This window comes from Psittacula echo, assembly GCF_963264785.1.
Source record: "Psittacula echo genome assembly, chromosome: 1".
Lineage (NCBI taxonomy): Eukaryota > Metazoa > Chordata > Aves > Psittaciformes > Psittacidae > Psittacula > Psittacula echo.
The window spans coordinates 65,249,985-65,274,011 of NC_137735.1; the positions used below are offsets into that span (position 1 = coordinate 65,249,985).

Genomic DNA, 24,027 nt, shown 5'->3' on the forward strand with positions numbered 1-24,027 from the left:
GAACCCCTTGATTTCCACACAGATTCAACTGCAATTGAAATCAACCTTATCAGCCTACCTGATTATGAGCTTTTTAGCCAGCAGCACACTCTGATGTATATCTACAGTTCTCCATTAACAGACCTCTAAGTGCAACCTTCATATTGAAGGCAAAATTCCTTACATTAGTCAGGAATAACACTTCAGTGGTTAAAAAAAAAAAAACAGAGATGCAAAATGTCTGACCCTAACATTATCTTCATGAATATTGTATCTCATACCACAAATCACGGTTTTTGCATGTACTGCAGTGCAACATTTCACACATTTTCTGGAAACCAACATCAGTGTATTCAAATGAACTGTAACTACTGAGGTAAGCTTTGAGATGCCTGGTTAAGCATATCTGTACTAGGAATTTGCACAGATGTAACAAGAGTGCTTTACATTCTGTTAAGTCACACAATTGCATGTGTTTTCCCAGAAAAGAGAGCTCCTTGGCTTTTGTCCAATTGCATTCCTTCTCCATCCCTTATGAATGACAGGACAGGCTGAATTCACTGATACTTACAGGTTCCACACACTCAAATTTCTTCCGCTCCTGTATCTCTTGCAACTTGCATACGTACTCGAGGGATAGCTCATAGAAGTGTTTTCTATTCTGCTCCACTTGGTTATCTGCCTGCACACAGAATACACCTAATGAAGTTTCAAAGACATTTTGCAGACAGCTTCAAAATGACACATGTATAGCATACAAGTGGCAAATGATAAGATAATTTTCTCCAGACTGGGATTTGTTCTGTTACACCATTCATGTACTTTCAAATGGCAGCAGCCATTTCTTTCTACTAGGTAACATATGTTGTTCTGAATCATGAGGTTAATTTTTTAGAAACATTCCAGTAACACCTCTTCAAGCTTCTTTTCTACAAAATCTAAGTCAAATATATTAGAGCAGTTACTTGTACACAGCTTTAACAGCACTGAAATGGTGCCTGCCCAAACAGAGAGGGAGCTAGCAGCATCTTTCACTAGAAAAGAGGGAAATCATCTTTCCAGTCAAACTGAAGAAGTTACCATTGAAAACCACATTGCTGGTACTTCAGGCTTTACTCTAGAACCCAAATAACTGCTGTAAACAGCAGAATGCTACTGTACCTATGCCACACCTGTGCTGACTCTGGCAAGAGAAGCAATAAAAATGAATATTCAAAAAAAAAAAAAAAAAAATAGGCTCATTTGTGGGTAAGATACTTCACAAGTTTCCACAGAGCATCAAATAGTTAAAAATGCAGCCTTGTTAGCTGTAGCTGATTTTTAGCTAAGCTTTGCTGAAATGCCAACACCATATTGCTGGTGAACACTTATACTTCTGCTACCATTCATCTGTACATAAATATTTACCTTTCTAGCATGTATGTATTATTTTGTGAACTTGTTATTTAAGGTCCATGCGTCTCCTTAATTATAAAACTTCAAGAACTCGGTAACAGAAAACTTTATTAAAATACATTAAAGAAATGCTACACTGGGATACTCTCAAGTGATTAACATTAAGTCTTTGCCCAAGACTTAGCAAATCTACACTAAATTTCAAAAGACAATGGAGAAGGGGGTAGGTGAAAGGACCAGACTTACTATCATAGACTCTCTTAAATACTGAGACTATATCCTTCAGGCAGAACAGCGAATGCTATGCTTTAAGAGGATAAGTCAAATTAGCTTTAAGACAGTTTTGCCTTAAGACATTCTTGACTGCTCTGTGCTAGAAGTCTGTCAGCAATTAAAGGGGCATGACAACAAATACCATTAAACAAATAAAGCACTGATACGCACAACAGTAAGAAAAGGTGTTTCAAAGAGCCAAGCCATTTTGATGCATCCTATAAACCACGAAACACATGAATTGTTTGAGAATTTAGGAAAGCTTCTGATGATATACACATATACTGAAGGATACCACGACACCATAGAAACAGAGTATGAAGAGGGTCTACTAGGACATCTGGCTAATTGATAGTAAGACCTATATACATCAAAGCCCCACCTAAGCCTGTTTCTAGCTGTCTTCTTGTTGTTGTTGTTTACCGGTTTGGTTGCCCCCCCCCAAGAATACAATACCCAACACAACCATTTTAATTCCTCTGAATTCTCCTGTGTACTGCCGAAGAAATACAGAAATAAGACACACACTGTGCCTCAGTGAAATTTCAGGAATATTCCTCCACTAAGAGAGTCAAAAGCTACATTAATGTAAGACACGCCACAATATGGTATGTTTTTCACCAAATTTTTGTCAAATTTATACCTGCAGCCTTTATTTACTCCAGTCAGGAACTGACAGAACTAGCCACATACAATACTAAATTAGGAAGCTCCCATGCAATTATATACACCTATTTTCTACACTTCTGCAAGAAAGCTTTTCCTATTTAGCACTATGACAACATGCTGCAGGTACATTTTTTTTTTTCAATTGCTTACACAATTATACTCCAAAATCAGATGTACAAAGTAAAGAGCCTGACTGAAGAATTTCAGAATTTCTGTTCATGAAACTTTGAAGGACATTTAAAACAAACCTATTTGCTCATTCTAGTCTTCACAAATGCTTTAAAACTTCAGCGTATATTTGACACAGCTTCAAAATGCCTCTTGCAGGCATTTTGTGTTTTTCCATTGAGGTTAGGTCTCGTTTCAGATTTGGAAATACGGTTCTTGATATCATCAAGATCATAATTAATACTTTTTTATTTTGTCTGCATCAGGTTCTTTAATAGCTGACCAATTTGATTAAAGTACAGGTCCTGACACGAGAATTTGGCCGTTAACTTCACCAAGACAGCTCAGCTGCCCAAAAGAAACTTCTTTATACCTATGAAGGAGTATGCTGCAAATATCGTACGGAGAAGTAACATTCTAATGAAACTCAAGGACAATCAGAGTTCTTAAGCTACCAGATAACTTGCCAGCTACACTAACCATTTTTAATGAGAAATGGGATAGATTATTTATGGTGGGTTAGAGGGCCGAGCGTAGAGTTCTCTGAGGAAAACATTAAGTGTTTAATGACACAAGGTATTAATAGACTGAGCATTAATAATTCTGACATAATTACATTTTTCTGGGAAAAAAATCCCGCTCAGAGCAAGTTTCTGCAAGATTTCTCTGCTGTCTTCTCACATAATATTTTGCTTTTGCTCCTGAAATAAAAGCTATTACAAATAAGGATGATGATAATAAACCCATGGGGACAGAAAGAATGCCAGGCAAAACAGATCTGGTTTTAAGTTATAAATTGTCAACAAACTTTTTTGTAGCATTAATTGACAAAAACAGATCTTCAAAACATAAGAAAAAGCACAAAACCAGTTCCTTCCAGAATTCAAGTGTTGCTGAACTTTGCATAAAGCATTAACACAGGACACTTAGTTAATACATACAATGCAAAGCAAATCACATAATATGGTAAAGCCTCATAAGAAATGGAGTTTTTCATAATACACTTGCACTTTACTATTAACTGTATAAAAAAGTTAACATGAATTTCAGTGCTTCTTACACATACCAAGTAATGTCCCTGACTCAGAAAACAGTAAGGGTACACCACTAAGTTTAGCAAATATCAACCTATGACAGAAATTTTTCTTTTACCACTACATATGTTGGTTTCACATTTGCCTTATTCAAGAGCTTTTAGCTTGCATAAAAAAAGGCGACAATACCTCTTGTAATTGTAGCTCTTTCTTCTTAGCTGATAAATTCAAATGCTTTTCTAACAAACTGTAGTTCTTCTCTGTCTCTTTATCAAACTTCTTCTTTTCCTCCTAGACACAGAAACAAAGTAACATTCATTTATATGTAAAAAATGTAAGAAAAGCCTCTTTCTTCTTCTAAAATTCTATTTTATCAGAAACAAAGAGAAACAAACTGACATAGCTCCTAAACTAAAAGTTTGTTTCCAACTCACTTCTCAAATTCATTTAAAGCCTAACTTGAAATGAAAATCCCATTGCATCATTACAGTGAAGCTTATCACACACATGCCTACACCTTCTAAGTTATAAAATCCTCAGAAAACCACCTCTTCTTGATTTATTGCATTTTTTTCAATATTGTTAGGAATCATCCACATCTTGTTTTTTAATATAAGACTTGAAGGGAAATATCAGTTTTACTGGGAAAAAAAAAAAAAAAAGAAAACCAAAAACAAAACAGCAAACACACTTTCCAGGGAAAAAGTTCCAAGGGTTCCACAATTCAAAACCCAAAGCAAACACAGCTCCATATTCCATAGAATTTCTTGATTTTTAAAGCCACACAAAGACCTCTGTGCTGAATTTCTGCTTCTACCAGACTGTTAACTGCACCCATGAAAAAAAGAAAAACCAACACATTTTTTAAACTACAGAAAAATCTCCATAAAACATAAAATCATGCTAGCAAAAGAGAAACTCTCAGAGACACATGAGTATCATTTACATGTGCAAACCCATTTTTCTAATCATTAAAAGCAATGTACTGGAAGAGGGACAGTCAGTAAATGCTTCTAGGAAATCTGAGTTCTCTGATCTAATTTAGGAGGAGAGATTCTAAAAAACACCTTTCATTTCCTCAGTTCTAGTTTCCTGACTGTGTGGTAAGACAGAAATCAGTATTGATTAAATAAACCAACCAGTTTTGAAGCTATTTTTAATATAACAAATTGCAGTTGAAAACTACCTATAATGAGTAAAATCAAGTATTTAATTACATATTCAAGAAGTGACAGATTTACTTCTCAGAAAGATATCAGTTCAATTAAAATATTTTCCATCAGCTGTCAATTTGATGTTTCATTTAAACATATTCTACCCACCATGCTGGTTAGACTCTACAGATATACTTTCTCTAATTTTTCTCTTAAACTTTCATTTTTAATACTGTAAGTGATATACATTCTTGTTCTCTGAACAACTGGATGTTGCAGATGGCATTCTATTGAAGAGGATCTAACTTGTTTAAGATTGCTTCTCAGCAAGGGCTTTTACCGAAAATGTTGGAGTTATCTCCATTCTAAGTCTAAGAACTTCCTTTAAAAAAGCAGCCACATCATACTTACCAACCCAGAAACATTAAGATAAGCATATGGTTTTAGTGTGATTACAGTGGCCATTATCAGCATATGGGAAATTAGGAAGAATGGGGAGTAGTGATCTGTGCTTATATTAGCAAAATTTCTGTTGACACATCAACCTTAGGGTGCTGCCAGGAAAAGTAAAAACAATAGCTCTATAGACTTCTACACAGGCAAAGCCAAAAATTTCACATGTGTAGTTCGGGATTAGAGCACAACACCTTTTACTAAGGGGTAATTCAATAAAGGTCTCAGCTTCCAGCACTACTGAGCAAACTCTTTTTCTTTTCTTTTTCCTCTTAAGCCTAACTCAGACCATTTCATCAGCAAGGGATGTAAAACACAGAATCTGAGGCAGCAGATTCAACTTTTATTTTGTAATGGTAGAGTGTAAATTCTTCCTAATGCAAATACTACAAATTGTTCCAGATATATTTCACTACTACATGCCATAACCTGGTTTTCAGAGCTAAGCAGTGTTATATTTCCAGTGTTAGTACTTTGATTTTATTCAATAAGCATGCAGTTAAGATATTCCAAGAGTTAAATACTATTTGAAGGATTTTTATTTCAATGTTACACGATTATGCAAGACTGTTCTATTTTAAGGTCACTGAGAATTCTGTCCACAAAACAGAAAAAAATGGCTAAATCACAAATAGGAGCTTCAACTTCACAAGAACAGTATGCAGGGACATAAGGGAAGAAACATTCATCCAAATAAAATTCAAGATGTAGACTGTGAATGTAAATTGTCATGTTAAAAACATCAGGGAGAGAATTCCGACTAAGAAATGAGTGAACATAATGAGGTATTCTAAAGTATTAGGAGCTCTCACTCCAAATCCAGCAATGTTCTTTAACACCGAAAGGACTGTTGAAACAATCCATTCATTATAGCTGCTTTTATGACAATAGGTTACATTTAGAATGAATTCTCTTTTCATTTGGAAGAATCCCTATATTGCAGACCAAGTTCTTACTGTATGTTGGTTGGGATGCCTGATATATTCAGAAGTCCATAAAACTACACAGAGCTCATTGGACTATTGACCTGCAATGATTTACAAACAGAGCATTTTTCATTCCTGAACACTGAAATCATATTCAGAACATGTTAATCATTCTTGCCCAAGTCAGAATGTATAGTGCTCTCGTAACTGAAACACCATTTTGACTATCAAGTATCACTGCTGATGAAGTCATAGAGTTGTAAAATAAAACATCTGCAGAGTGGTAGTTTAACAATGCATGAACTGAGTTTTGCAACAGGAAACTGTATTAAATATTCTTTTGTCTCTCCTCCCTGTCCCCTTTTTTTTAAAAATGAGCATTTAAATTTCTCCCTGGAAGAAGGAAGGTAGGAAGAGGCCAAATTTGTCCCTGTTACTTTTATCCAAAGCTACCCTGTATTTAAAACGTGAAGTTTACTTTGCCCCCTCCCTTTTTTTTTTTTTTTTTTTACTAGACATAACATAGAGACAATCTAAAAAAAAAAAAAATTGAACACTTTTCACAAAAAAAAAAAAAAAACAACTTTAAATGGATCTTGTCTTTAGCTTCTCCATCCCCATTTTTTTCCCACTCATACAGAAGCAACTCGAAGCAATAAAATAAGGCAATTTTCACCTTGCAGGTTGCAAAAATATAATTAAAAGAATAAGAATGAGCAAGCTCTTTTGACTAATTAATATTTTTCAGCCTTTGATTGTGCAACTGCAAGCAGATGCAAAGCAGAACAGAGTTGCCCATGAAGGAGGGGGGGCGGGCTGTTAGCAGGATTGCTCCCATTCCAGATACAAGAGATAAGGGGGATTGGAAAATAGGACACATTCTTCTCTTCTTGAAACATACTTTCCATTTGATTCCGAAGCAAGCCCTCAAAGTGTGTGAGGGGGGGAAGTGTGAATACGTGAAATGTAAACAACAGTATCTCTCCGCCAATTACATGTCATTACTGCAACGTAATCCAAGCAGAGAAGTTAAACAAACAACATAAAGGCAAGGCAGGACAAACCTTCACAGCTCCTAGCTGCTCTTTTCTAAATCTTTCCAAAGGTTTGATCAGAGTCTCAGTAACACTGAGTGCCTAAATAAAAAAAAAAAAAAAAGCATGAGTTAGGTTTCTGTAGCCAGACTGATGAGTCACTTTAGCACCAGCAATAAAAAGAAGGCAGCAAGCAAGCTCTGATGTAAAATAAAGGAGAAGCACACAAGTCAGGAGTCCTAAGCCCTAAAAAAAAAAAAAATAAAAAAAAATAAAAAAAATAAAAAAATAAAACCCACATCTCTGAGCTCATTCAAGCTTTACAATTTTCTATCCCTTATTTAAATCTATTCTCAAGAAAATTAACTCCAAAACAAAAGCAGAAATTTCAGCTGAACTGCAACTGCTTTATTTGTGCAGTCTCACAGATCAGGTTGACATTCACAATGACCAAACACCAGAATGAGACACTGGACAAACGATTTTCATCTGGGGACACAGCAATTTCTGCACAACAAACACTACAAACAACTGCAGAATAGATACAGAGTATCAAATAAACCTTTCAACACACAGTTAAAGCCATTAGGCATTGATATCTAGGTATTTTAAAATATTTACATTTAAGTATTTTAAGAACACCTTAAATTAATCTAAGTTATAAAATCAAGAGGTGTAAAGTCAAGGAACACAAAGTTTAGTGGACTGGGTGAGCATCCATCCACCAGTGTACTTACGATAAACAGCCTCATAGCCATACTAAAGAGAAAGAAAAATGACGCAATATGCTCTTGTAAGTAAACTTGTAGCTTATTAGATCTGGCCAGCAAACACAGTCTCTAGATCACATGAAATTTCACGGGAGATGGAGTGGGTCTGGTGCAAACAAGACTTAAAAGTTAAAAAATGCTTGAAATTTCAGCAGAAGTTGGAACTTCTTGAATGCAACAGCAGCACAGAAAAGATGGCAAGTGTTGGAGGTGTGGAGGAGCAGGTGGGATCCTCATGGTCTCAGTCCTAAGGCAGACCCATACAGTAAATCATGCCCAGGACTGGACTTAACACAGCCACGCAGCTGAGCTGCCAGAAGTCCAGGCAGAGCTCCCTGATACATCCTAAATACAACAGAAGGCTTTCTCTCTTAATTCCGACACACACACCCCCCCTCCAACTCACCCCCTTCAAATGTGAAAAGTTCCATATAAAACAACACAGGCTTAAACCATCCTTCTGGAATACTTCTGAAAAGCTCTTATCATAAAACACAAGTGGGATGTATTAGAGATCTGGCACAACACAAATCTGAACAGCACTGCAGGCTCCCACCCATCCCTGGAGCCATGCAGGGATCACAGGGAGAGTCATCCTGCCAGAGTCGTCCTGCCAATTCACTGTAACCAGAGCAACCCAGACTTTAAAACACTCACAGCAGCACGCTAACCTATGTAGCTAACTGAAAACCCAAATATCGGGCACGTCTGTGCCAAACTGCATGTTGCAGTCATCCATGTCACAGATACTTCCTAACTTCAGAGCACTTGTTCCTGTGGCCCAAACTTTTTCTTTCTACATCCTGATTTTACCAACAAACACTTCAAGAACCCTTCAGTGCACCCATGGTGGGAGACAAAAAAAAAAAAACAAAACAAAACACCAAACAAACAGGAAACCTGACAGTTTTGTCTTTCTAAAGCGTACAGCAGCACCAAGCTAACCACACCACTGGAGAGCACTGTGTTGAGCTGAAGGATGGGAGAAGGACAACAGAGTAACTTCTACCACATCTCTAGCCCAGCTAAGAGAGATCCTGAAGAGTTCATCCCATGGATGTAGGAATGCTTTTGGTGGCTGGAGAGCCATTCATTCCCTGAGCTGCATCCACTCCCACCAGCAGAGAGCCAGGGCAGCCAAACACACCAAACAGGAGCCAAGCTGTTCTAGGAAGAAGTTAATCCACCTGGCAATCAGGGCACATATATCCTAACTATCTGAGCAGCTCCCAGGAGTCTCCAGGGCAGTTTTTAGGATACTCAGGTTTTTCAAATTTTGTCAGGCTCACAAAACTTTCCTGGAAATTCCTAGGAGACAAAAGGAAAAAATAATTTGGATTTATAATCAGATCCAACACCAGAAAGTTTCCTGGACATAGCAGAAGGGCCTGAGGACTGACTTGAAAGATTCGCATAAGTCAGACTGAAGAACTGCTTGTGAAAATCACAGAATCGTCCTTCTGTGTTGGCAAACTTGAAGAAGTTTAAATTATTTTCTCTATAATGACAAAGTGAGTAAGAAAGCCGTGAGACCTCCACAAGAGAGGATGACAGTAGCTGCCAGGAGGTAAGAGCACCATGGTTAGTGGAACCATTTAAAAGCATTTAAAGGTAGAAACTGAACACTTAAATGGTCAAAAAGCAAGAATTAATATCTAACAAGTTGCTTATTTGTTGTTTGAACATTTACAGAGAAAAGTGAAACACAAGGACAACAGGCAGTGCATGTATGCTGACCATGAAGTCTGAGCCAAAGAAAAACACAGCACCTTCATGTAACAGGAAGAAAAATAAAAAAAAGGAAGAAAAAGAAAAAAGAAAAAGGGCAAAAAAGGCTGTGGTTACTAAACCAACAGGGCTGGCTGCAAATCACTTGGTCCGCTAGACTCCTGTGCAGCATTAACCACGGGAACCACTAGAGGAATTTGTTTGAGGCAGAAAATAATCTTTAAATCAAAATGGGACGTTCCCTTAGCGACTGCCAACAAACAGATTCCACTGTTGCCAGTAACTTCTATCATTAAACAAAAACCAAGCCTCTCCTTCTTCCAAAAGAAACACATTTCTCTTTTTGCACAACTTAAACTTTTGCTAACAGATGCTTCTCCAGCAGAATTTTGCCTGCAATACAGGTATTTATGACTTGTGACCTTTCTGTGTCTGGGTTAAATAACAGGGCTCCCGAGTGTTTCTTGGTGAAGTGGGATTTCGTAGATCTTCGGTCGTTCTCATGGAGCTTCATACCAGGCCCAGATATAAAAATGAGAGGAATATTTCCTCCTTACTGAAATGAGCATGTATGTGAGTTGGTGTTCATACACGGAACCTGTCAATCAAGATGTGACTGGTAAATTTAACAATGGATTGCAGAGCTGCTGTTCTGACTGGCAGAAACAAAAACAAAGTTCATAGTTAAAATACACGCAATACTGGATTAAATAGAGAGGCATTTACACTGCTTTCCAGTACTTAGATTCCAGCGCTTGTCATGAAAAGCTACAAAAAGACGTGTACTTATTTATAGAACAAAAATATTACTTACACTGCTGTTCATTGTTAACTTCCTTTATTTATAACTTGGGAACTCAAAATTACACTTTTTATCTTTCCCACTAATGTTCAGATCACTAGGAAAAAAAGTAAAATTCCTCCAGTATAAGGAAATAAAACTAAGAATCACTTGAATATATTTGTCATTATCAATTCTGCCTTCCGTAAGAGCTAGGACTGTGTTAAAATGTAAACTTCCCAAGAAAGCTTATATTAGACACTTAAGTCAAATATTCATTAATATAAAATTACATATTCCTTTCTCTTTCAAGCTCTGTCTTGACTCTTAAATTTCATCCGTCTATTCCTCTAATCCTGGCAGATTATGATGATTATACTATTTAAAGGAAAAAAAAAAAAAATATCCTTTTTTTTTTTCTACCTCTCATCTATCCAAACCTATCTGAAAGGAATAAATACTCCATTTTAAAATCTGGCAGGCAAACTATGGCAAGCGTAAGTCATAAATGAATCAATATAAAGAGGTCACATCTCAGGTAACAGTATCTTAACCAGCTTTACAAACGTCAAAGTCTCAGGAATGCTTGAAGAAATGTTTAACCTGATGTGCACACGTGCCTCAGGCAGACAGTCTGAAACTGCATATGCTATGCCCATAACAACCATGGAAAGGTCAAAGAACTAACTTAACTTGAACATAAACCTGGCAATAGCAGCAATAAAATCATCATTGCCATCATCACCTCAGAAAATCACTGTATCCAACATTTCCAACATCTTAAAGTAGGCTTTCAGCTTTGTGCATTCCTCTAATTTCAGATGCCTTTATAAAACTGCACCCACTCAGGCAGAGAAGTTGTACAGAATGGTGATAAATCCCAACTTTTCCAGCTTCATATTCTTCAAAAGAAATAAGTAACAGACCCTAGATTAAAGGGTCCAAACCAACATTTCCTAGAGCAGCCCACAAAGGCACAGGCTAAACCCACTAGCGAGCACATTCACAGCTGTTTCCTACTTCATCAGTCAAGTCAACAAGATCCAACAAGTAGCTTTACTAGTCAGTGTCAGTCCACAAAATGACTCCCTTGAGTCTGTCACTTCTTCCCTTCTCAGAGAAGGTGGGAGTGTAGCTGCTTAGGGAGAAACTGCTTCCCCAAACACCTCCTCCTTAGCACTGTAACCTGACAGACAGCACCAGCCACTAGCATGTTCCTCATGCTTTCTCACCCTCCTGCAGCAGGCAGGAGCAGTCTCTAAGTTCCTGCTCCTCTTGCAGGTACAACCAGGCTTGTCTTGCAGAGGAGGAAGGCTGCTTGTGTGGGCTGTAAAGCAGTATCCAACCCACAGAAGCTGTCTAAAGTTCAGGCCAAGCCCTGTGGCTAAAAAGGCTAGATCAACCTAAGTTAATCAAAATTTGTTTTGCTTATTAGACAAATGCAACAGTGGCCCCCCAGCTTTCAGCCTAAAAATGCCCTTAGACCTCAGCCTTTACTGGAAGAACTGGAAATTACACATTGCTCATCAACAGGCTCTGGGGGCGAGGTAAATATATACACTGACTCTGCTCCATTCTGAACCTAAGCATTCTCCCATAGAAGACAGGTTTACTAAGAAAAGAAAAAAAAGAAGCCACGAACATACACCTTGCTACAGCCTGCACAGCAACACTGGAGTGCCAAGTTCCCAATTCTCACCCCAGAAACTGGAATGCAGATGAGATGCCAAACAGAAATGAGGGGTTTAAGTTTCCCAGTGCGCCAGCTGTAAAGATGTATTTGTAGATAGGGGCAGGATTGTTTCTCCCCTCAACAAATCATAGAGGGAGGCCGCCAGTCAGGAGGGCAGAGCTCATGAAACTGAACAAGTGTCAATGAAACTTGACCTGGGGAGGAAGTTTTGCCCTACTGAGTGCAACTGACAACATGGAAAGGAAGACATATCTAGCAGTGATTCAATAGCAAAGTAGTTAACACTGCTGCTAAATAAATTTACTTTCTAATAAGGAAATTTACCACCTACAGCTGCACTTCTGCTTCCAGACGATACAGGTCTTGTGTTTTGCCTGAGAAACGGCAACATTTGGCCTAATAAAGCTGATTCTGATACCTCTAATGCTGGGGGAGAGGGGAATATATAAAAACTGCTTTTTCCTCCTAAAAGCTTTCCTGCTTCACAGTGATTTGTTACTGATATTTCTCAAATCATTAAGATCCATGCCTCAAACCTTGTATTATGTAACCCTGCAGATACAGTTCCACTACTTGAGGACATCAGATCTTACTTGTGAAACCTCAATCTCTTCCTTTTCCCATGAGGACAACAGTTACAGGGATGTGCTTCCAGTTAGTTGCACGGCAAACTCTCCTGCCAGTATGCCCTGCAGATACAGTGGTGTTATCTCTAAACACTTCTCAACATTGGCTTGATTTAACTGGAGCACTGATTGCAGTCAGTGCAACCCACACTCAAAACGCTTTTGTTTTCAAATCCAAGTTATCTTCCTGTAAGTGTCTGGATTTTCTCACTGCTCTGGAGCTCTTCCTATAGCTATACAATCTTAAATAATGAAACGCCCTCAGCCACACATTGGGACTACAGACACGGGTGTTACAGACCAACGGATTTTTAGGGGGAGTCTCACTGCACGTTAACACTTGGGTATGCATGTGTACAGAAGCTATTAAAAAAAGTGACGTCCATTCCTCTGGATTCATCTGCTGTGTAGGAAGCTATGCTGTAACAAGAGTCAGGTGGATAGATCAATCTGTCTTGGAGACAATCTACTTAGTATATTTTCTGAGATGCCAGGAGGCACACATAACAAAACAAATTGCCTTCCTCTTAAGTGTTCCAGAAAACTGTCACCAGGGTTTAGTAATATGATGACAACTTCCCCAAATTGTTCCAGGGGAACTTCCTAGACCACTGGTCCACTGCCCCAACAAGCCGCACTACAGGCACACCCCTGTGCTCCAGCCACACTTACCAGCTCTTTTAAAAGCAGCAACCTTGACTTCAAGAGAATATAATAGCAGGAGTCCTGAGTCCCCCCACTTCTAGTCAAAGGTCATTTCCTGTTCAGTGGAAGTTTATTACTGGTCTAAATGACAAACAGCTAAAAATGCCTCCTATGACCTAGCTGCTATGCTGTTTGCATTGATTCACTTGCCATCAACCTGTTGGCATCAAAAATTAAATCAGTTTCCTAAGCACACAATCCAAATTTTTTCATTTTTTAGAAAAAAGATAATTAAATTAAGACAAGGGGGTTTAGTAAAGATTTCTTACTAAAAGCTATTTAATAGTCCTGGCTTTTGAATAAGTTTCTTCTTACAAAATACATTACACTATAAAGAGAAAAATACTACAAAGCCATAAACATAACAAACAGGGAAAGAAATAGAGACAGAGTTTCACAAGCAGCAACAAATCAGCTTTTCGCCATCTGCTGCAGGGAAAAGCTGTGGATAACTCCTCCAAAGATGGACCTGCCCTTAGCAAACGGACTATGCAAGAGCAGAACATTGCGACACAAGAGAACGTCCGTCTGATTGTCAATAAAAGCAGGGAAGTACTTCCAGTCCATGCTTTGAAATCAGTGGTCATATAAAGATACTGACAAAGCAAAAAGGCTGCTCAGGAAAGGAAACAGCAGAAGCCCATTTTCTTCATGCATGGCAAAGCTCATTGCTGAGCAAAAAGATGCCACTGAAAGGAAAGGAATGCAACAGTGAACAAGGGGTTCAGTGTTCAGTCAAGAATGAACTACTCAATTATTGCTGGCGCTGACCGACACAAGAAACAGTGATGTTATTAACAACCAGCAAAATCCAAACTGGTGACAGTTTTACAATGCAAATTCCAAACGTTTCCCACTGATGAAATAACAGAATGAAAATGCTCCAGTGAGTTATGTTGATGCATGTGGGACCACAACATTGGCTGGAAGAGGAAACTAGTGGTTACAGAACATTTCATCCATGTTCACTCAGAGGTGGGAGGAATGCACACAGAACTGGCTTTGTAGTTTTTCTATTGTATAGAAAACAGCCATCTTTACTTTAGAAATTAATGTGCACAAGTTCATATGTAACTCACAAAACAAATTCAAAAGTCTGTATATAGCATTTAAAAAAATTAAACAAACATTCAATGTCAGGAACCGCCACAACATAGAGATGTGCTTTAAGTAGTCACAGCTCCTCATTCATGTTCCATACTGCAATCATTATATGATTGCCATCTGCCCTTGTGCCACACAGAGTGAAGGCTGGAAAATGAGATACAGTAGCAATTGTTCTGCTTGTTTCTAAAACTGGAAAATGTTTTATTAAATCGGACAATTTGCACAAGGAAAAAAGGGATTTAGGTCATGCGATTAAGATAGTCAAATGCTATTTCTGTGCCTCTATTTCTTCATCTGAGAGTGTGAATATGCTGTTGGCAGCCTAGTATTTCAGAAGCGCTCAATAACCATGTCTTTTCCAGTGTCTTGGCAGATGGATTTGCAGTCTGTGCTATCAGTGGACTTAAAAGGATCTGAATATAGAGAGTACTATCTAATGCCTTGAACTCTTATTGAATAGACCTTGAACACATCTTGCATCCAAAATTATTGATTTTTTTTAACCCTAAATCAGTGAGTAAACTGATTGCTCTTCCACACAGATTTCTTCAGAGTACTGTGAAGATGGATTAAGATTTATGAACCTTTAAACACCCATGTGCAGAGGACCAAAGAAAAGCTTAGAAAAATCAGTACCACCATCTCCACAGCGGAGGTAACTAGTGTAAGATAATACAAAGAGCCACTGAACAAAATGTAACAGTAAGCTATTAATAAATATTATGTGTTAAGCGAGCACTTAACCTGTGAAATAAACACTCATGCACTTAAATACCTCATTGTAAAAGGTAAGTATAAGTGAGTATAAATAAGCCTATGTACACGTTTGCACGGATTATTGAAATTCTATCTTTAGCCTTGTGAGTGTATGCCTTTGAACCTTAACGACTTCTCTGAACTTGGGAAATCACAACTGGGAAACCTCTCCCCCTCTTTTTTCTTTTAAGAGGAAGAACAGGAAGAAAGAATAAAATAGTAACTTCACTAATATATTTCTTTAAAAAAAAAAAAAACATAGAGAAAGAGTTTCTCATGTTCTTGATATATGCTGAAAATAATTCTGCTTTTCAGAAAGATCCTGTTTTGAATTTAATCCTGACAACCTGCTAAACTGACAAAGAATGCAAAAGGATTTTTGAGAGTTGAGGACTGCAAAAATACTTATGGGCATAAGAAGAGCAGTCTTGATTTTTTGGAAAAAAAAAAAAGAAGGGGAAGTTCAAAAAAGAACTATGTAGCATCTTCTGAAGGTATCCAAAAGAATAAAAGTGTGCCAAAACTGCAGCAGGAAACAGAAGAGACCATATCAAAGTAAGCTAGTGAGTTTATACAGCCTTGGTAAATTACAGGAAATACAGAAAGGTGAATATAATTGTATCCAAAGTCCTAGACAAAGAGAAATGTGATGGAGTAGAAAGGAAATACACAAGTACTTAGGGTCAAAGTTAGGAAGATTAAGGCAAAACCATGTTTTATTTGGCAAGAGACAAAGAAAATGCTAAAGAAAGGAGTTCTTCATATGTATGTCAGAAAACAGGAAGGAAGCTATAAAACCATTATTTAACTAGAGAGTTAAAACAAACCAACAATTGACTGTAAGACTACAGTAGATTTTAATAATCTTCATAAAGGAGAAAAAAAAACCAGTTAATTACAGCAAGCCATCTAACAAAATGAGAAAAAAACCTGGACGTTAACGAGACTAAGGATTTCTTAAGAATCATTAGATGTATTCCTATATTATACTACTGAAGAATTATTTGCATTCAAGTCAGAGGAAGCTTTGCTTCAGAGTAGTTTAGGAACTCAGCAAAGTAAACTAAAGGGAGAGGCAGCAAGGTCTCAGAGCATGGCAGAAGAGCAAACACAGCAGCAACTTAAAAGTGAGAAAGGGAGGAGAAAGCAGTAACTAAGAATGATACAGACCAGACATAGCAGCTTTGATACTCAGAAGTGCCAAACACACTATGGAGGGTTAAAAGCTACTTTAAATCTGTTAAGAACAGTATCTAGTTTCCTTTTTGGTATCAGCACAGTAGCTGATCATAAAGAAAGTCTTTGATGCTGACCCATATGACATTCGCAAAGCGGTAACCTAGTCCTCACAAATAAACCACAGGAAGAATGAGAAAACAACATTCTGGTTGCAAACCTACCCTGAAAAATACCCGTTCAGCTAAGAGGACATTTCAAGCATCATATAGGAAACCGCAGCCGTTTCTTGCATGATCCGATTTTTAGCAGTAATTATGGAGTGGCTTACCAATAACTCCACCCCACTAACACACACGGTGACATAAATCCAAGAGAAAATGTCAGTGCTCTCATAAGCAGGGTTAAAAGTAGTTTTGACATGAAAAAGAGATGGTCTAAAATCAGTGTAATTGAGTAAGGAAAAACACAGATGTAAAGCACCACTTTGAAAGGGTAACAGTGTAAGTATTACTATGAGGAAAAAGCAATCAGCTTTACAACATGACTACTGAAGAGAAGTTCTCAGGTTAACTTGCAGTAAATGAGACTTAGGATGAATATCAGGTTAAAAAATTAGTAAACACTGCAGCAAAACTGGATAAATCCCTGTTCTTCGAACTTTTTTAAAGAATAGGTTAGACCAGCACTTGTCAGTGATCATCTCAGTATACTTGATCCTGTCACATGTCACACCTCTGGCAGGCCTGTAGGCAAATGATTGCTGGGCACGGCCCATAACTGTGAGAGATGCTCAAAGTTATAGTGCTATGAGGTCTGACTGGATTTCCAGTGTAGTTAAGGGAGAGTTATGTGAGAAACACGTGAACTCTAGAAGCAGCTCCAGGAGGGGAAGCATGAACAGCCAGCACATCAGGGTGACCGCACCAGCAGTGCCAAGCACTGCTGAGATTACTGAGGGAACAGTACAAGCGCTATCAAATTTGATTGTGATTTAGCAAGATTGGAATCAATGGGGAAAACTAATTAGGGATAGGTTGGTCATTTGGGCGAAGACTGGTATGAAGCAAGGGAGGTATGCAGGTGGGAAAAAGGAAGGTGAAGAAGAAGGAAAGGGATAACAACCACAGGCCATCAGTACCTGCCAGGTAGCCTTGTGCTGCTCATCACCATAGTTTTAAATGAGGGCAGCCAGAGAAGCCAGTGGTTCTGAGTCTATCACAAGAATTAAACCTGCTTCTGCTGTCAGGAGAACTGGGCCTGGGAGGGAGGTTTAGGCTCTCCTCAATCAGCAGGATAATGGCTAGGTAGTGGGACCAGTATCTTGGCATCGTCACATTGGTGCTTGTATGTCCCTAACCTTTTCCTACCAGCCTTATGAAATTCTCTTTCATCCCTGCACTTCCACAACACTTTTGTAATGTCAAAGGAGCAGAATGCAAGTCCTACAACTTCATTCATCCTTAACATGTAAAAATAATTTCCAGTATATTTTCAAGGACAAAGTGACCTATTTCCTACCTGCCCTGGGGAATGTCACCAAGCTATGGTGCAATGGAAAAATGTAATCTGTCTTTGTCTTGGCCACTCCATAACAATTTCAGTTAAATGTTTGGATTAATGCTGTGTTCCCTTTTCACAAGCAATAAGCCCTTTGACAGCTGGGACTTACTTTCAGCAGCCTTTGAAGGAGATGGAAGAAACAGTAAAACCACGATGTGCAAGACTCCAACATCTAAGTGAAATTACTAAAATAAAAGTTTTATCGACTCTGGATTCACCACAAATGTTACTTTCAAATTTGTTTCATTTACAATATGGTTCTGGAAAAAAACAAACCTAACCTTTTCTCAAATATCTAGAACTTCAAATTGTCATAATTCAATTCATCAATTTCTTTACTTTTACTTTATGTGACTGACACTTATCTGCAATTCTGCACTGAAACTGAAGTGAGCATTCAGAAACCTTCTGGTCATCTTCAAAATGATAAGGGGAAAAAATCTCAGTAAAAAGCACTCTTAGCAAAGAAGGCTGAATGCTTTGGGAAAAAAAAATCCTGCTATATACTTTGCATCTTAATGGAAACTCTTTGGTTCCTTGATCTGATTCGAAACATCTGTGAGTGCAGCATGCCCTAATAATATCCGTGGGAGTATCCCTAGAGCTCATGGCATTGTTAAAACATCCATTCAGAACTCAATGGGTGTTTTATGGCCACTGTTACATTAACTCTCTCTATAAATTATACATAACATTTGCTAGACTACATATGTAATGAAAAGGCCACGCACCTGGTAACTCAGAGAATATACTCTGTTTCTATTTGGAATTAAATATGTGCTCCACATATTTTATACTTCCTTGATTTAATCAGTCACTGTCTAACAAATACTGCATTTCACCCTTTTCTTATTGAGAAATTGATATTAATTAGCTTTTAGTATGATAATGTCTTCTGTGTAAGATGATCATCCTAAAAAATAAATAATACTATTTTGTAGCATTCAGTCAGAAAACGGAATGGTTTATTAGACAGCACTGGATTCTGCACTGTCCACTGTGTTGGCAAACTATCACTGCTGAAGATTTAGAGAGTCACCAAAACATGCCACATAATTCTGAAGGCCTGAAGCTGACATCTCTCAAAAAACTGTGTATAAAAATAGTATGGAAAAGTATGGAAAACTGACAGGCTATAAAGTATTTTTCATTGTAAGACTTCCCAAAGACTTTCACTAATTAGATGTACACAACTTCATTAAAATAATATACAACTATGGATGGTAGGAAAAAGCAGAGTAAAGACTATACTTCAGAATCACAAAAAACAAAAGCAGTATTCAAACATACTGGAGGAGCAAATCCCTACAACTTTGCAAAACAACTCGAGATACCTAAAAATGGCCTCTACTGTGTAAAGAGAATTCTTTGGGAATGTGCAAGTAACCACATAGATCCTAATTCTGACTCAAATGTGGTTCCAGATCAGAACAACATACCAGGACATAACACAGCACACTTAAGGAACCATGACTCCGTGACTACTACTGGATTTGGGACTGCCAGAGAAAGAAGTGTTGGAAAAAAGAATTCTCCACAAGTTCTTTTCTTACTTATCTACATACTCCTACACGGCAGGCACAGCTTCTGGCAGAGATGAGTGTAGAACACAGATCAGTCTCAACTTCCCTTCAGAGATGCCAAGTGGTCACTGACTTCCAGGAAGATAAAAATCACATGGCAAATATTGAAGAACGTAACTGCTATCTAGGCATACCTAAAAGCATTACCTAGAGGGAGGGTCTGACCACACTCAGAAGAAAATTGGGTAGACATCATCTGCTCTATGACTTGTACCTCTAAAAGCTAGGCATGCAACTGGAGAGAAAGACCATGGTACCATCCAGAAAGAAACACCCCATATTCTGGACAACTTAGGAAATCAAGATAAGAAGGTGTATTGCAGAGCTGTCAGTGCACAGTTTATGTGCAGCAATCACAGGCACGTTAATGAAGAACACACCCTTCTACACAACAGAGCATCTAAGTGTTTGCAGACACAACTCTCCACCAGAAAGCTCTCCTACAAAAAAATAAAAAATAAAGATTTGCAAGTCTGCTACTGCATCCAGCCAACAGACCGCATCCCAAATCCACCTAAGTGTTGAAGCTGTAGCCACACAGATCCTGGATCCAAATTTGGCCAACCTCCCAACCTTGGGTGTCCTGTTGCAGTATTAAATCTTTCATCTTGCTTTTTACTATAAATGATAAACAACCTTACGATGGTTTTCCCATGCACCCCAGCCATAATTTATCAGGCTATTTTGAACAAACTCATAGTTATCTATCCTTACCATAACAGCTTTCTTCTTTAATGGGAACTAGCTGCTGTCTGTAACCCTGGACTACACACAACAAGAGCTTTCACTGTTAAGTTACTGATATCAACATGTTGGTGGTTAACAAAGCAGTAAGCAACTGTAAAGCTTTCATCTTAATTCTTTGCTATGTGTACAGCTTCTTAAGATTCTTCTTGCAACTCACCAAAATTTCTCTTTGTTCCTCCAGATTTTTTAAGAAGTTTGAAAACTCATGTAATGATGCATCTGTAATACAAAACCAGAAGAAAAAATTAAGTTCAATCACAGTGCAGAACGGCATGGCAACACATGGCTACTTTTAGTCACTTCTTACCTACCTATGTATCTTTCATCATCTGTCTCTGCATCACCGATGAATTCAAACTTAAAGTCTCTCAGAGAATGGGCAAATTTTCTCTGGGCTGCTGAAAGGTCTGCAAGGAAAAAAAAAAAAAAAAGCACAGACTGAAGGTTAGGAAATCATTTTAAAGAGGCTGGAAGATCTCCCCACCCCTAGAATAATCAACATTGACAAGAAACTCTTAACACCAGCCTGCCTAAGGACATCACAAGACATGCAATAATTGTCAAATGTTCTTCTGATCTCATCAGGAAATTTGTTCCATATGTTTCTTTATACAAGGCTATATAGTAGAAAGCAAGTGTCATCACGTGCAGTATTAGACCTATGCTTAAACTTCTCTATACCACAATTCAGGGCACAGGCCACACAAACAGATTTGTAACTACAGAAGTTTCAAGGCACACCACTACTCAGAATAAGCTGCACCAGTTAATTGCTACCCTCAATTCACTAGGATATTTATGAGCAAAAATACACATCTTGGGGTTTTCTACGTATTATACATATATAGTTCTGCTAGTGAAACATTCATACTTAAACCAAATTCAAAAGAATTGTTGCACTGGAACTAGAAATTCCATGGAGTTAAACTATGCCTAAGTTGAATTAAATGCACAGTATTTTCTGTATAATAACCATTTTGTAATACTCCTAAAATATTTTCTTCAAGCAAATTTTTACTTACTAATGTCTGATAATTGGGGGTCAGAGGGCAGCACTCTTACATCCCTCAGGAACTGATCTGACTATTATTATACACAATATCATCATTATAAACCCTTATTAAGATGTCTAAAGCTGAAAATAAGCAGTGTGTACACGCTTTCCTGTTGTGCTGATACGTGCAGGTTGGGAGAGTCATGAGTTCCAGAAGGACAGAATTGCCCAATGGGAAAAAAGGATGCATGTCCTGGTAGACTCCTACCCCGTAGTAAAGGTCTTACTCACATTTTTGTTGTTAGCCAAGGTTGAGGACAATTTGAAATATTTAGTTAAACTACAATCTTTTTCTTACCACAGGCAGTTCTGAAGGGCTAAGAACAACTCTTAAAAGCTAAGCATTTTGTTCTTTAATATTAACTGGAGCTAAAAGACTACAAACTTGGGCTTTTTTTGTTGTTTTTGTTTTGTTTGATGTTTGGTGGTTTTTTTGTTTTGCTTTTTCAAAGAACAGCCTTGCATCCCACACATATGTTTTAGCATGTGTCATAATCAAGCACAACTTCAACATGCATCAAAAGGAGTGTGACCACCAGGTCAAAGGAGGTGATCCTGCCCCTCTCCTCTGCTCTCGTGAGACTTTCACTTGGAGTATTGTGTGCAGTTCTGGTGTCCTCAACATCAAAAGGACATGGAACTGTTGGAACAAGTCCAGAGGAGGGCCACGAGGATGATCAGGGGACTGGAGCACCTCCCGTATGGAGAGAGGCTGAGAAAGTTGGGGCTGTTCAGCCTGGAGAAGAGAAGGCTGCGTGGAGACCTCATAGCAGCCTTCCAGTATCTGAAGGGGGCTATAGGGATGCTGGGGAGGGACTATTCATTAGGGACTGTAGTGACAGGACAAGGGGTAACGGGTTAGAACTGAAACAGCGGAAGTTTAGATTGGATATAAGGAAGAAATTCTTTACTGTAAGGGTGGTGAGGCACTGGAATGGGTTGCCCAGGGAGGCTGTGAATGCTCCATCCTTGGCGGTGTTCAAGGCCAGGTTGGATGAGGCCTTGGGTGACATGTTTTAGTGTGGGGTGTCCCTGCCCATGGCAGGGGGGTTGGAACTAGATGATCTTAAGGTCCTTTCCAACCCTAACTATTCTATGATTCTATGATTCTACACAATGCTGCACTGGAAGTTGAGTTCAACCACTTAAAAGGGTAAGTCACAAATACTCTACAAACAGCAATACACATCCTAAAATGAACAAACGCTTTCTCTTCCTTGCTGTTCCATATTCCTTTCTTTTCACCCATTTCTCATTAGTCCTTTTCTCTCCTTCTGTGTAAAATGGTGGTGATGCCATGCTGCCAGGTACTTGCCTCCCTTTTGCAACCGCTCCTACAGTCTGTACATGTACTTTTCAAGACATGAAGCAGCAGAATGCTGCACAAGGTTGAAGGAAGAAGGATGAGAAGATTGAAGGGAAAAAAAAAAAAAAGTAACAATTCCCATGGAAACATGGGTATTTTAACTCAAATGTCTTGTGGGCTAAATGGCTGTTCATTAAGCAGACAGCAAAAGAAACAAGTTTGGCCAGCTGTGAAACGCTTAAATATGGAAAATAACAAGTTCCTTAAACATCTAATGTTATGCTTACTTGTGAGCCAGGTCACAACACAAGGCTGAAAATTTATGGGAAAATGAGACCAACAGTCTCCCAAAACTTATTTAATTTTCCTGAATCTGATAATCCCCTGCCAAAGCCCTATCACATGAGAGCTAGCCCCATGCTAGAGGAAGGAATTATTACATGCTCTCCCACATGTAGAGGTGAAGTATTCAAATACTGCTGAGCAAGGTACATGTTAACAGAAGGCATGCAGCACCACGTGCAAACACACACACACCCCTTTCCATGCATTCCTCTCCACTGAATCTGCTAAGGGGCTGGAAATTACTGACCAAAGGCTAATTAAGGTAGGCTTGGAAGCAATGACCTTTTAACACACCAAAGGTAGATTTGAAAAGTTCCTGTATTAAAACCATGAAGACAATTCTTGCAACATCTTCCACAAATCATCTCTGAAATGTTGAGGAACTGCTCCAGAAAATTTTGGAAAGCATCAGGGGGCAGGAGGAGGTTGGGGTTTAGGACATGAATGGTCTGATGGATCAAGAAAAACCGAATACCTGGACATTGAACCAACACCTAGAAGATAAGGCAACAAAACAGGAAGAACTTTTCTGACTGATTTTAAGAACTTGGCACTTTCAACAAAGGTGAGAAGTCAATGGAGCAATAAAAGTTAATCACATGTTGCAAGATGTAACTGGAAAGAAAGAAACCTGACTGGGGGAAGAATAGCCATTTGGTTCAACAGACTGCTGCTGTGATTACAGTCCTAACAGGATTTTTAATCCTGTTTACTCAGCAGATGTTAACTACAAGATTCATCCTCCAATATTTATGTATCATCCACCAGTCTTGTTTTATTTAGCTAAATTTACATTTAAGGTCACACACTGTTTCTATTCTCTGTGTCAAGATAGCACTGGTCTAACACAAAACCAGTACCTTGCTCAGCAGAACCACTGGTGCCCAGCTATTCACAGGAATGGAAGAACCTCTGGTCTGCCTCCTGCTAAACTAAAAGAGGCAAAACTAAGTATCAAGTATACAATGGAGGAAAACTTTCCCCAAAGGTCAGAGCAGGAAT

The 24,027-nt window shown here is 38.4% G+C and overlaps 1 protein-coding gene across 1 annotated transcript in view; it reads right to left on the reverse strand.

The window, feature by feature from the left end:
• ARHGAP10 (Rho GTPase activating protein 10) overlaps positions 1-24,027 on the reverse strand; it is a gene marked incomplete at its 5' end in the record, with an annotated part of 156,700 nt that overhangs the window by 92,668 nt on the left and 40,005 nt on the right. The window contains 5 exons of the mRNA XM_080639076.1: positions 551-661; positions 3,708-3,809; positions 7,116-7,187; positions 20,478-20,539; positions 20,632-20,727. Of these exons, the coding sequence (XP_080495202.1) occupies positions 551-661; positions 3,708-3,809; positions 7,116-7,187; positions 20,478-20,539; positions 20,632-20,727 (443 nt within the window). The remainder of the gene's footprint in view (positions 1-550; positions 662-3,707; positions 3,810-7,115; positions 7,188-20,477; positions 20,540-20,631; positions 20,728-24,027) is intronic.